The sequence below is a fragment of the Sorghum bicolor genome, chromosome 5, assembly GCF_000003195.3.
Source record: "Sorghum bicolor cultivar BTx623 chromosome 5, Sorghum_bicolor_NCBIv3, whole genome shotgun sequence".
Lineage (NCBI taxonomy): Eukaryota > Viridiplantae > Streptophyta > Magnoliopsida > Poales > Poaceae > Sorghum > Sorghum bicolor.
In genome coordinates, this window is record NC_012874.2 from 4,705,501 (window position 1) to 4,720,133 (window position 14,633).

At 43.3% G+C, this 14,633-nt stretch overlaps 1 protein-coding gene and 1 long non-coding RNA gene across 5 annotated transcripts; one reads left to right on the forward strand and one right to left on the reverse strand.

Annotated features, from left to right (window-relative positions):
* LOC110435834 lies at positions 1,145-1,787 on the forward strand. Its single transcript, XR_002453687.1, has 3 exons — positions 1,145-1,240; positions 1,328-1,444; positions 1,532-1,787. It is a non-coding gene; the product is annotated as an uncharacterized LOC110435834 (long non-coding RNA).
* LOC8073609 (wall-associated receptor kinase 2) lies at positions 2,844-7,904 on the reverse strand. 4 transcript variants are annotated; one of them, XM_021460957.1, is made up of 3 exons: positions 6,876-7,904; positions 6,018-6,137; positions 2,844-4,261 (listed from the first exon to the last, which is right to left on the reverse strand). In XM_021460957.1, exons 1-3 carry the CDS (start codon positions 7,777-7,779, stop codon positions 3,180-3,182), a joined length of 2,106 nt encoding a protein of 701 aa, XP_021316632.1. In that variant the 5' UTR covers positions 7,780-7,904; the 3' UTR covers positions 2,844-3,179. The 4 variants fall into 4 exon arrangements, with proteins under 4 accessions (XP_021316632.1, XP_021316631.1, XP_021316630.1 ...); XM_021460956.1 differs by having other exon boundaries at positions 2,844-4,312; positions 6,876-7,903; XM_021460955.1 differs by having other exon boundaries at positions 6,822-7,903.

Here is a 14,633-nt window from a genome sequence, read left to right on the forward strand (position 1 = left end):
AGGAGGAGCCGCCGGCCGCCGCGGTCTCGCCTCGCCCAGATCTCGCCGTGGTCTCGCCCTGCCTTCCACTCCCGCACACGCATAGGGCACAGGCGCACAGCTTCTCGAGCAGACCCCCGACGGCGTGGAGATCTCGACGGCGTGTGCTCTAGGCGTGTCCGCTCGCTCGACCCCCGACGGCGGACGGCCGGCACTCGACTCAAGCAGTCGGGCGGGCCTCGGCAGTCCGCCAGGCGCCAGGCGCCAGCGGGCAGCGGCCACGGCCCATGGCGCAGTCGCCCAGTTCCGCGTCCAGCAGCTCCGGTTGGAATTAGTGAGTTCGATTTTTTTTCTCCCAGATGGCTATGACTTTATGGTTTAGGGATTTGATTTTGTCCCAGATCTGCTCCCAGATGGCTATGGCTTTATGGTTTAGAGATTTGATTTTGTCCCAGATCTATGACTCTATGAGACTGTGAGCCAAGAATTGAACAAATTTGTTGATATGTTTTTAGAAAGTTGAGGCATGAAGAAATAAAATAGGATTATGGTTTTCTACCAAGTTTGTTGATATGTGAAGATGAATAATAGATTTTAAGGACTGACCGCGCAGCTCGGCTTCCTGCCTTGCCGTTGCTTTGGCGCTGTCGGGTGTGTGCGTTTGTTGGCCGAGATAAATTTCAGAAGCCCCAACCCATCCGGCTTGTTGTAGTTTTGTGTGTTTGTTGTCTGCAGCACCAGTAGTAGTTTGTTTTCCAGAAATTTTTGAGTTTGCACCATTAGATAGCATTTCAACATTGGTCTGCTAGTAAATGTTTTGCCATGTTATACTGCTTTTAGCTTGTGTAAGGGTAATGTTTGGATAAGATTTGACCTAAAATTCAGATTAATGCACTGTTGAAATTTCTGATCGACACTAACCTTTTTTGTCCCTTTTTTTGCAGGAGGACCTGTGGGAGGGGCTCGACGACTCGCCAGTGCACCGGCTCTCCACTGGCCCCCCTTCCCGGACATCATCGGCACCCTAGGTATAATCCCTGTATCCTTATGTGGTCGGCGAAGCCCAGTTAGGCGTCTCCCGTCCGAAAGAGATACGGTCAGAGATATGCGGATCTCTGCATATTTGCGACCGTATCTCCTTCGGATTGTCCACGTTTTTTGGACCCCCTCCCTCTCCCAGATCCGAGCTGAAACCCCGAGCGGAGGCCCGGCCATACGCCAACGGCCGTCCCCTTCACAGCAGAAGATTGTGGCACTCGAGGTTAGTCCCGTGGCACTCGTCGTACATTGATCTTGACATAACTTAGTTGCCTTTGCATTACTGATACATTCGATTCAAATGTTGCAGGCCGAGAACAAGAGGCTCAATGAGGAGGTAGCAAACCATGCCAAGCAGCTGGCCGAAATTATGGCGTTCCTCCAGAGTCAGAATGGGGGGGCTTTGTTCTGTCCTCATGCGAGTCCTGTGAGTACATATGAACCAAGTTGGCTTCGACAAGTGCTTTCAGTATATGACTACTCTAACACATGCAACCTCTTCTCCTTTATGCAGTCTCAGTCAACCGTGGGTTCGAATAACCCACCTCAACTGCAAGCAGGCGACCGATCTATGCCTTCGCCAGGCCATGCCAGGCAAATTGCTTCACCAGACGACTAGTTTCCCGTCAACCTCTAGTTTGCTTTCCCTTTTCGCCGCTTGATGGACATGTATATTGGACATATTCTGCTTGTGTGAGACATGTTTCGTTTGATGGACATGTTATGTTTGGACATGTCGATGTTCAATGAACATATTATGGTTGATGTGATATATGTGCCATATTGTGTTTGTGATGTCAAATATGTGTCATGTATATTGTATGTGATTTGTTTGTGAACACAAAAATAAAAAAAAAATTATATATATAGCCTTTGCCTGGTGTTTTATAGGAAAACACCAGGCAAATCTGGGAACATTTTCCAGTTCGGTTCCCAGATTTGCCGGGTGTTTCCTGTAAAACACCAGGCAAATCTTTTTAAATTTTTTCTTTTCAAATTTATTTGCCTGTGCCAACCTCAGAAGACACCCGGCAAAGGATGCTGTCAGAAAAATGAATATATATATTCGCCGGGTGCCTCCACCCTGGCACCCGGCAAAAAAAACCGGCTAACGGAGGCACCGTGACGGTAACTTTTTTTTGCCTGGTGCCGGAAAAAACACCAGGCAAAAGATTTGCCTGGTGCCCGATAAAAAACACCCGGCAAATATTTCTTTGCCTGGTCTTTTTTTGCCGGGTGTTGCACCAGGCAAATTAGTTGCCCGGTGTTTTTTGGCCTTTGCCTGGTGTTTTAGGCACCAGGCAAATTGCCCGAATCCTGTAGTGTACTCTCTCCATATATAGAATTTAGATGTCATGTAGGACAGTGACACGGTCTCCAAAACACAACTTTGACCTCTTATTTTTATAAAAATATTTAGGGAAAATGATATATGTATATATATACTTTTATGAAAGTACTTTTCAACACAAATCTATTCATATAATTTTCACATTTGCAAACTCAACAATTTAAAAGTTAATGATAATTTACATTCCCAATGTTTGACCCAAATCTTGTCCAAAACGACATCTAAATCCTCTACGGAGGGAGTACTACATAGATAAGAGGCCGCGACCACCGCGAAAAGACACAATTAATGTGGGCTTTAATTTAGCAAGCACTACATTTCATACAATGTTTAAAATTGTTGGCTATAGAACATAACATCTTTTTTCTGAAGCTATAAAGCTATAGCTCAACTATAACAAAGCTATAACACATGGCGTTTGTAAGAAATCGTAAACAATATAAGTACTTGATTCACAAAACATGACAATCATAAATATGCTGGGCACAAATATAGTTCAAAGGTTTCGGAGCCTTAGGAAACTTTACAACATATGATACTATAACAAGATTCCTGAAATTCAATTGTTCAAGTTTCCAAAAAACAATCATTGAAACAAAATATAATTATTGTAATAACTAGATCGGTCACTATTAAAGCTAAGATTGAAGTAGCGCGTTATTTCAAAGCTAGAATTATACAATTTAGAGCGCTAATAAAGTGCAATGCAGTGGTCTTAACTGGCATAGTAGCAAAAATAGCAATAGCTTAGTGTGGCCTCTCTCAAGCAGCTAAGCACACTATAGCCCGCTATTTAAAACCTGATTTCCTATCATCTGGCGAGTTCTGTGCTCAGTGCACTAAGATTAGAAAATCCAGTAGTTTCGCCCTCAGTGGCGGTGTAGCTATACCTGCTGCGATCCTCAAACCCGAGAGCCACTCGCGCCTCAGAGCTTTCTGGCATTTCATCGGAAAATCCCCGAAGCTCCTTAGCGACCTGTCGCATGTCCGGCCTTGTCTTACCCGGAGCAGCGATGCATCGGCTCACTAGCTTCGCAACTTCATAGATCAGTCCCATGCTCCATTCCTCGACTATGTCAGCGTCTAGAAGATCACCAAGGGTGCCATTTCTCATGCTGTTCTGAAACATCACGGTCAGCTTCTTCCATTCTTCGGCCAGTGGGTTCTTACCAGTCAAGAGCTCAATCAGGACGATCCCGAAGCTGTAGACGTCGGTCTTCTCGGTTATCTGACGGTCCTGCAGAAACTCAGGGTCAAGGTAGGCCAGCGTGCCCTTGGGCACCACCTGCACGTTGTCGTTGATAGTTGAGCACCCAAAGTCCGACACCTTGGCGACCCATCCGTCGCCGAGCAGAATGTTGTCCGGCTTGACGTCGCCGTGGAGCGTCGGGCGCGGCGGCGAGTGCAGGTGCGCCAGGGCCTCCGCGGTCTCGGCGGCGATCCTCAGCCGGGTCGGCAGCGTCACCACCCGGCGCCGAGGACTGCCGTGGAGGAGATCCCTGAGGGTGCCGTTGGGCACGAACTCGTACACGAGCATGGGTGCCTCGAAATGGAGGCAGCAGCCGAGGAGCCTGACGATGTTTGGGTGGCTGACGCGGCAGGCCACGACGAGCTCCTGCACGAACTCATCCGTCCTGCTCTTGTCGATCTGCTTGCATCGCTTCACAGCGACAGTGGTTGCAGTGCCGAGGATGGCCTTGTAGACGGTGCCATGTGTTCCTTCTCCGACGACGTTGTCCTTGTGGAAGCGACGTGTGGCCTTCACTAGGTCTTTTCTCTCGTATAACTTGAAGGCGATGTTGTTGGCATCTTTTTCTATTATTTGCAACAACATCTGGCCCCCGTGCTGCTGAAAGAACCCTTGTCTTTTCTTTTTCTCCTTGTTGCGGAAAACTTCGATGGAAAGAAACGCAATCAGGGCAACCACAAATACGAGCAAAATTCCTGCAGAGATGGTAATAACAAAGTATGTATTTGAAATCTAGATGTCCGAGGGAAAAAAAGTACTATACTCTTAAATTCACATAATTTTTCTATGTTTTTTCCCTTTGTCAAAGGGACAGGTTAATAGAAGATGATCCTTCTAAGTCCCAACCAAAAGCAACTAGCACTTTATCTACTTACTAAAACAGTTTGTATTATGTTAGAAAATCTACATACTCCCTATGTTCCAAATTATAAGAGGCTTTACATTTTTATAGATACATAGTTTTTATTATATAGACATATATATTTAAATACGCAACAAAAACTATGAATCTAGAAAAACCAAACTATCTTATAATTTATAAAATAGTATATATTATATTAATAAAATGACCCTTCCACAACCACCATGATTGGCTACCACAAAACAAAATAACCTACATTCCAAACCTTTAAGGACTCAAGCTACCTTATTCAGCCCATTTGCTGACAAATGTAACTTGGATGACATGGTGGCGCTGCTATTTTCACATCAGTGACATGTTTCTATGCGTCACTAATATCTTCACATCAGAGACGCAACATAAGTGATGTGTTCTTTCTACGTCAGACAAATATAACTTAGATGGCACGGTGGATCTGTATCCACCTCTATCCAAGAACTTATCGACTTGGGCTTGGAACCACTACCCAAAGACCCAGGCCTAGGATTTTCAGGGTGGATATTCAAAATGTAAGAGGTATTTTTTTTTACAACCAAAGCTTATTTGACGCGCACAACATGGCATTTTCTATACTCCGAGGAGTAGTCACTCCCGTTTTTAATAAACCATGTTACGTATGTGTTCATACTAATTTACCAGTTTGAGTATGTTTATATACTCAATTTAAGATACTTCAAATTCAGCCTGGGCGTTCGGTTCCTCGGTTCGGTTCGGTTCTTCGGTTTTTGACACAAATTCGGTTCTCTACAAATAGGAACCGATCGGTTCTTCACAAATCTTGGAACCGAGCAAAATCGGTTTCGGTTAGTTCGGTTCGGTTCCGGTTCCGACCGAACTAACCGAAAATTTACACAAGCATAAAATAAAGAATAGAAAAATAGAAAAAAAAAAATATTTTTTAAAAAGCAAGGTACCATGGAATGCACGCGACCGCTGACACCCTTACATGCATGGTACCATGCAATGCACGCGAGAACAGACCTCCAAGCTAGACCCTCTGCACACCACAGCGGGCACCATTCCACTACACGTATGCGCGCGGCCTCTAAACCACCTCATCTCCTATGTATGTATGTGCCTGCAGGCAGCAGTGTTGTCATTCACCATCGCACAGCCTCCTCACTGCCCTCATCGAGTCATTGTGCATCCCACCACGGCCTCCGTGCTGCCGCAACACATCCAATGCATGACATCCTCTGCTATCACCGTGATGAAACAGAGTTTAAGCCTAGTTCCTAATGCTAAAACATATAATTTTTTTTTGTTTATGCCAATAATTTTATATCCAAAAACGACATCAAGTTTTCTAAAACAGGGGTCTAGTAAATAGGAAGGCTTTGAATGTGCTTTTGATCTTTGAAGTATTATTAGTAAACAAATTTGATATCCTCAACAATCCGACAGAGAGAACCAAACAAACTGAGTGCAATGTGAAGCTACAACCGTACCAGAAATGAAAATATTAAAATGTTGCAATAAATACATATATATGCTCGTACCAGCGGCGATCAGTGCTCCACGCGGGAAAGCCTCTTTCGGACGACAATTGTACGAACCAATTGTATTGGTGCACGCTCCGGAACAATTATACTTATCCGGATGTTTGCACTCGTTAATATCTACAATGAAATTAACATCGAGTTAAACATATAACAGGTACGTACGTATAGTCGTACGTATCTTCAAAACCATCCCCTATATATATACTAATGCTTTTGAAAAAATATATATATACTACAAAGGATAATAGTATTAATCACATAGCACAGCTAGCAGAATAGGTTCACAAGTAACCCAAAGGATTAAAGTAGAGACCGGCCGGCGTATATGTACCATGCATGCTAGTACATCCTTTGCTTAATTCCTCCAAAAATGTGGCACGCATAAAAAAGCAAACTGGTAAAACCTGACTAATAACGTATATATAAATTATTAAACTGCATGCATATATGGTGCCCACTACCGGAACCCGGCTCTTTGCCGAGTGTCTAATGGTTTGCCGAGTGTTTTTTCTCGGACACTCGGCAAAAAGCTTCTTTACCGAGTGCTAAAGAAAAAACGCTCGAAACCTTGGTTGCACTTCTTTTTTCGGGCGCCTTTCACTCTTTGTTGTATTCCTAGCTACTTGTAAAGATCGAAGTAAACTGTACATCAAAAAAAGATTGAAGTAAATTGTAACCACGTACGTATATTATAAGGGCTGTATGTAGTCAATTAACGCAGGCCAGAAATTAAGTTCCCTTTTTAATTAAAAAAAACACATGCAACAAAGGATGGGTTGGTACGTAGATAATTCACCGTACCTTTACAGCCGTCAGAAATGTAAGGGTTGCCCTCGAAACCTTGGTTGCACTTACAGATGTAGCCTCGTCCGCTGGTTGCGTCAGAGCACGAGCTGTTGATGCTGCGGCACGCGTATCCTGCAGGGTTGTTGTTTCTGACTGCCGTCTTGCAGTCGTCGTGCCCGATGGACCAGTCAAGGACCACCGGCGCCTTTCCACCACGGGAGCTGTTGAACTCCGACGGCGAGTTGTTGCTGTCGTTGAACTCCGGCGAGGATATGTTGTTGGACGAGTCCATGAGCACCGCGAAGCTGCAGGGATCAACTGAGCCCCCCGTGCCGTCGTCGATCCCAGAGGTGTTCAAGCGCTTGTCGAACCACACGTGGTAATACTTGAGACCCTTGGGGATGCCCGTCTGGCAGCATCCCATCCCGGAGCAGGCGTTAAGGTCCATACTGCCTTGAAAGCACATGGACACGCACCCGGTCTGGTACATCGCAGAAGTGTTGCCTTTGGTGTTGCCGATGTATGCCAGCGCCCGGCAGCCTACGACGGTGAACTTGTTGGCCGTGTTGGAGAAAGTGTAGGACGTGCTACTCAAGTCCCACGTCCACTCATCCCACTGCTGAACCGTAGCGTTGTAGCAGTAAGAAGAGATGGGGTTGAGCACCTGGGCTTGTCCTTGCTCCAGAGAGATGTTGAGGACCTCCACGTTGGTGAAATTTGCCAAGAACGGCGCCTTACGGACTCCGTTCCCGACGTCTTCACACGTGATTCGGAAGTCACGCGTCAGCATGCAGTGATCAGGTCCCATTCCGAACGGGAAAGGGATGTCCACGCGGCCGCATGATCTCTGGCAGTCGTCGGCGACACTACTACTACTACTACTCTCCCCGGCGGCGAGCCATGGCACCACGAGCACCGCGCTGAGCAGCCACACTAGTCCTGCTGCCAATACAGCTGCTGAGTGGGATGTCATGACTGACACTAACTAACAACTAGTCTTCTTGAGCTGGTCATGAACTGGGAGCTCTGCTCTCTACGTAAGCTATTGTCTGACCATTTTATTTGCCAGGATATGATCGAGCATCTATCCACAGAGGCCATGATCCGATAAAAAAGTGGAAGGTACGTACCTGTCACCTACCGCCGGTGACTCAACTTCAGGGCAACTGCAGCTGCTGCAGTGCCGCTACTGTGGAATAATGGATCCACTTGCCGCCCATGGTTGTTTGCCTGTCAGTGTCTGCATCTTGCACATTATTGTGTGAAACAGACCCACTAATCCATGCTCCTTGTCGGACGCATCAATCATAAGACCCCCCCACCCCTGTTATCCAAACAAACACGTGGCTCTTTTTGTTTTTCAATCTACGTACATTGGGCAAACAGGTTGTATTAACTCCTCGCGAAGTGCGTTATAATGACATTCTTTTTTTAGACGGATGGACTATCTCCTACAACTAAAAAGAACAAAAGGATCCCAGAAAGATTAAAAGAAAAGACAACCTATTGTAGCTTAAAAGATTACTATGAGACCACACTCTCTTTAAATTAAACTTGATATGAAGACAATTTATTGAAGTTCAAGCATCTCTTCCTGTATTCGATCCATGCTCCTTGTCGGACGCATCAATCATAAGAGCCACTAATCCATGCTCCTTGTCGGACGCATCAATCATAAGACCCCCCCACCCCTGTTATCCAAACAAACACGTGGCTCTTTTTGTTTTTCAATCTACGTACATTGGGCAAACAGGTTGTATTAACTCCTCGCGAAGTGCGTTATAATGACATTCTTTTTTTAGACGGATGGACTATCTCCTACAACTAAAAAGAACAAAAGTAAGACCACCAAATGGTGCAACATTTTTTGGGTGGCTTTTCCACCGTAGCCTGCGAATGACTTCGCCGTGAGATTTTTGGCGCCAACATGTGGCCCCGCATCCTCCTCCACCCGCCTCCCCGCTCGCCGCTTGCAAGAAAGGAAAAAAATATAGACATTTAAAGGAAAGAAAAATCATCGCACCCCAAATGCTGGACTCCGCCCTCGCACGTCGCCCATCCTCTGTGCTCCCATGCCGCCGCCACCGCCCCCGCCCCGGCCCCTGCAGCGCCTCCCTTCCTCCCACGAAGCCTCTAACAACGGCGACGACGATCCACACCTCCATCTCGATCCCCACCGCCCCTGCGACAACGCCGAGTCTCATCAGCGACATCACCACCGCCATCGTGGAGGCTAGCAGGGCAAAGCAATGGAATCTGGCAGGGCGTGCATGTGGCCCTCTCCCTGATCTGGCTCAACCACGCGGCAAACCCTGCCCGCCACACCGTCATGATCTTAGAGGCCAACCGGGCAGTGGCGGAAGGTGGCAGGCCGCGCACGTCCTTCACCCCGGTCTGGCTTGTGTCTTCGTTGGTCTTCTGCTCCTGCCGCAGTTCCATCTCCCTCCCGTCCTGCGAGGAGCACCACCAGGTGTGCCAATCCCTTCTCTTCCCTTCCTGCTGTGCCAAAACGAGCACCCAAACCCTATCTCAAGTTAATTGGCTAATTGTATTTGGGTTTGATCTAATTAATGTATGTACATGTATTTTGCCTACTAACTTTGATCCCTTTCTAAGGTTATCATGCGTACATCGTACATGTGCACAACCATGTCCTTTACTGGATTTGTGCCTAGATCTATGTTATTTGCACATCTGCACAGCCGTGTCCTTTACTGGATCCGTTATGACTTGATAATTTTGATTCACCTATCAATATTCATGCATGTATCTTTGATATCCTTTTGGTATGCTATAGGCTAACAAAGATCTTGGAGAAGTACCAGGCCAACTCTGAAAAGATACTGTGGGATGAGAAACACAAGGTAATTAATATTTGATTTTCAGATAGAATGAGAACCCCTTTTAAGAGCTTAACTATTATTTATTTATTTTGATAGCCTCCGAGAATATTTCGAACATATTGACTGACTATTTGATGTGCACACATGAATCTTTTCAGAGCCTTAGTGTAGAGATTGATTGAATACAGGAAGAGATGCTTGAACTTCAATAAATTGTCTTCATATCAAGTTTAATTTAAAGAGAGTGTGGTCTCATAGTAATCTTTTAAGCTACAATAGGTTGTCTTTTCTTTTAATCTTTCTGGGATCCAAGCTAATTTATCACTGGATATGTTGATCTATTCATGCAGGCTATTTGGTTGGCAGGGAAATTATCTCTTACAACTAAAAAGAATAAAACAAATGATTGTAGAGCTAAGTTTTTCTTTTTTAGACATCATTGCATTAGGCATTTTATATTCTGATCTATTTATGTGTCAACAAATGATTGTTGTGGAGTTTAAAAAACTAAACAGTAATTATTTCTTGGATATGCCGTGGTTTCTTTGCAACATGTTGTATTAGGCATTTTACATTCAGATCTATTCATGTGTGAACAAATGATTGTTGTGTAGTCTAGGAAATTAAACAACAACTATTTATTAGGCTTACATATTCGATGGATTGATGTGGCAAGGGAGCAGATCACCTGGGCTGAAATGTTTTTGGTTAAATGCCAATGTGGATAATTTATATGTTTCATAGTTTTAGACTTTTAAAAAGGTTTGCGTAATTTCAGGTTTGTGATTCACTAGGTTGGTTAGTCACGGTCCACGGACAGTTCTATAAGTTAGGTATCCCTTCAAAGTCTACATACATTCTGAACAAACTTGGTTTAAGACTACTTTAATAATTGAAATACATGTTTTACTAACCTCTAAAATTAGCAAAGAGAAATATTCATGATATGGATTTTAGGTTTAAGTAATCAAGTAATTGACACAAAATGTCAATCAGTTGCAAATGATTTTTCTGATCTAGAGTTATGGGAGTATATGCATTTTTTCTGAAAGTAAGGGATAATATATTGGAAGAACTAACATTTTGAATAAAATAGAAAGATCCCTCTTATGCTCTTGTGCTACCGAGGGCAATAAGCATGTATGGTCTTGACCTTCTGTACCTAAAGAATATCTCATTGGAATGACACAGAACTTTACATATCCAAGATATAAGCCATCACCTTGGCTTGTCATGCTACATGTTATTTCCCCATGCTTGGGATCTTAGCATTGATTTTTTATATGATCATTCTCTTCATGGAATATTCAAGGTCTGTTTCAACTTTGTGGTGTCACAATAGGGAAGACAGACATATAATTGTGTGATTGCATTTGTTTCTACCTATTGCTTTTCTAACTGATATTTTATTGTCCAATGATGATAACCAGTTTATTTACCTATATTCTGGAAAAATAATACTAGGTGATTAGCTCAAAATAATAATAGCATGTGAGCTACTGTGGACTAACATAAAGTTTTGTAACAAAGAGATTCAAAAGAAAGATAGCAAAGTAATCTTTCAAAATCCACTTAACTAAAGGTGGATAACATTTAATGTCATCAAATTCAAAAGGAACATCTTTGGCTAGCAATTGAGTGAGTGGTCTAGAAATATATGAAAAGTTCTTTATAAATCTCTGGTAAAAACCAACATGGCCAAGAAAAATTCTAATTCCTTTCACATTTACATGTGGAGGTAGTTGTTCAATTACTTCAATTTTTTCTATGTCTGCCTTAATTCCTCTTTCGGATATTAAATGTCCTAGCATTATTCCTTCTCTAACCATAAAATAACATTTTTCCCAGTTAAGAACTAAGTGCTTTTCTTCACATCTTTGCAAAACCTTATCTAAGTTTTCAAGACAATCATCAAAAGTTTTTCCATATACAAAAAATTCATCCATGAAAACTTTCATAATCTCTTCAATCACATCAGAAAATATAGACATCATACATCTTTGAAAAGAAGCTAGAGCATTACATAGTCCAAAAGACATTCTACGATAGGCATAGGTTCTGTATGGACATGTAAAAGTGATTTTGCTCTGATCATTTGGATGGATAGGGATTTGATGGTACCTAGAATATCCATCAAGAAAACAGAAGAAAGAGTGGTTGGCCAATCGTTCTAACATTTCATCTATGAAAGGAAATGGGAAATGATCCTTCTTTGTGGCTTTATTGATTTTTCTATAGTCTATGCACATCCGCCATCCCTTGACGGTTCTTTGGGGGATAAACTCATTCTTCTCGTTCTTAACAACAGTCATGCCTCCCTCCTTAGGCAACTTAGATGGGGCTTACTCACCACTGTGTGGCACGGGATAGATGATCCCGACGTGTAATAGTTTCAAAACTTCCTTCTTCACTACCTCTCTCACCGCATTATTAAGCCTATGTTACGGCTCCCTAGAAGGTGTAACATCTGGATCAGTGGGGATGCAATGGGTGCAAAGAGCTAGACTAATTCCTTTAAGGTCTTGGAGTGAGTAGCCAAAGGCTGAACGATATCTCTTTAAGACAATGATTAAGCGAAGTGTTTGGTCTTTATTAGAGAGCTTGTCACTTATTATCATAGGCTCGGTTACGCGTTGAAGGAGAAAATCCCGTGGAAACTAGGATTTCGTCGTTGGTTTCCATCGAGTCTGGCTCGGTGACGCTCGGAAGAAGAAGGAAAACGGGGCGAGTCGCTGACAAGCGGGTCCCAGCGGTCAGCGTTAGAGAAAGTCGGGCCCGGTTGCTAGACAGAGTGGGAAGGGGGAGGCGCGCGCAGGGGGAAAGCTGGGCCGCGCCTCGGGCCGAGGTGAGGGGGAGCTGGGGGGTTTGGCTGGGCCACGCCCTGGGCCGAGGCGAGGGGGGAGAGGGGGGGAACTGCTGGGCCTCGGCCACTGGCCCAGGCCGAGATCAGGGCTGGTGTCTGTCTCTTTTTTATCTTTCTTTTCTTTTCTTTTCCAAAACGTTTTCCAAATAGAATTTTGAATGCAATAACTTCAAACCAAAGGCAAACAACACAAAATAAAATATGCTCCAGCATGAATGCATAAACAAGTTAGTTCCTAACCTTATGATGAATTTTAATTTCGACAGAAATTATTTATTTGCTAGATTAAATGCTCACAAAAATGCTTTAAATAAATCCAGTTAAATCCTATTAATTGAAAATCAGGTTTTGGATGTTACAGTGGTTGTGCAACACAATGAGAAAAATCAAAAAACTTTAACTCTGATGCCGCCTGTGGGAATCTGTTTGTTTTTCCATAAGCATCAGGCTTAAAATGTCCATCACTCAGGCGCTGGTCTACATTGAAAAAGGTTTATCTACATCTCATAAGCATTCCCTTAATGCATCCTCTCTGTTGAAAACCGCTGCCACACCGCCATCCAATGTGCATGGTGTGTGCTACTTGCTTGGGTTCTATGCAAAGTGGTGATGGAACACCAGGACGCCAACAACAGGATTAATTGCAGTGCGGCTATTTATTCTCTTTTATGTTGTTTTGTTTATTTCTAGGTTGCAGCAAGCACAAATTCTTTTGCTTAACACTAACAGTTAATGTTTTTTTCTATAAAAAAAATCTAATTTCATGTCCAGGCAGTGCCTGGCTGAAGTCCAATTACTGTATGTTCCTAACTCGTAATCTGCTGCTCTGACCCTATACATAACTCAAAAATATATTGGCTAGGGATCAAAGAAAATTAAGTGTAGCAGTAGCATCTATTTTCAAATTGTACTAAAAAATAGAGATAGCATCTGTTTTCAGTTTTGCTCGAGAACAAGTACCATCTGCATTCTCAAACATATAAATTGCTCATGAAGCTAAACAATTAATAAATCAGACTCTACTTAATCCTGGTCCAATGAATGCTTATATAGGTTCAGAGTCAAAGTTCTGGATTGAACATCTAACATTGGTGGAACATCTAACATTTCGTCGAAGGTTGATGCTAATTCACTTTGGATGAAATTGTTTTATGTGTTTTAAAAATAATGATTGTGTTAAACTGAGTTTTTATTTATTTTTTCAGGTATAGGATGTCTAGGGAGCTTTTTGTACGCATAATGAATACCGTAGAAGCACACGATGATTACTTTGTGCAGAAAAGGAACGCGGCCAATATACTTGGTTTGTCTTGCTTCCAAAAAATCACGGCCGCAATGCGTATGATGACTTATGGGGTTCCTGCTGATGCGACATATGAGTACGTTCGCATCGGTGAAAGTACAACACTAGAGAGTTTGCGAAGGTTTGTTGAAGCAGTTGATGAAATATTTGGAGAAGAATATCTCAGATATCCCAATGAGGCAGACACCGCACGATTACTTGCAATTGGTGAGCAAAAAGGTTTTCCAGGAATGCTAGGGTCAATAGATTGTATGCATTGGGCATGGAAGAACTGTCCGTATGAGAAACAAGGTCAGTACAAGGGTCATGTGGAGAAGCCAACTATCATTTTGGAGGTTGTTGCTTCGGACGACCTTTGGATATGGCATGCTTTCTTTGGGATGGCAGGGTCTCATAACGATATCAATGTTCTTCATAGGTCTCCTTTGTTTGATAATTTGGTAGAAGGTAGAGCTCCAAAAGTCAATTTTTCAGTTAATGGCCACGATTACTCAATGGGATACTATCTTGCAGATGGCATATACCCCACATGGGCTACATTAGTGAAGTCCATCACTGCTCCTATGGGGAACAAGAGGCAATATTTTGCAAAAGCACAAGAAGCAGCCAGAAAAATGGTTGAGAGAGCATTTGGAGTCCTTCAATCTAGATATGCCATTGTTCGAGGGCCGGGTCACATGTGGGATATAGAAACATTATCAAAAATTATGAGAGCTTGTGTGATTATGCACAACATGATTGTCGAAGACGAAGGATTCGTTGTCGATCCTAACGAGCGTTTTGAGTACGGCGGTCAAAATGTGGAGCCCGAACATGGA

Excerpts from the sequence above, each read along its gene's own strand:
- LOC8073609 (XM_002450299.2), bottom strand. The coding sequence starts at position 7,779 with ATGACATCCCACTCAGCAGCTGTATTGGCAGCAGGACTAGTGTGGCTG. Across the intron at positions 6,138-6,821 it reads CATTTCTGACGGCTGTAAAG|ATATTAACGAGTGCAAACAT; the intron begins GTACGGTGAATT and ends ATTTCATTGTAG. Across the intron at positions 4,313-6,017 it reads TGGAGCACTGATCGCCGCTG|GAATTTTGCTCGTATTTGTG; the intron begins GTACGAGCATAT and ends CCATCTCTGCAG.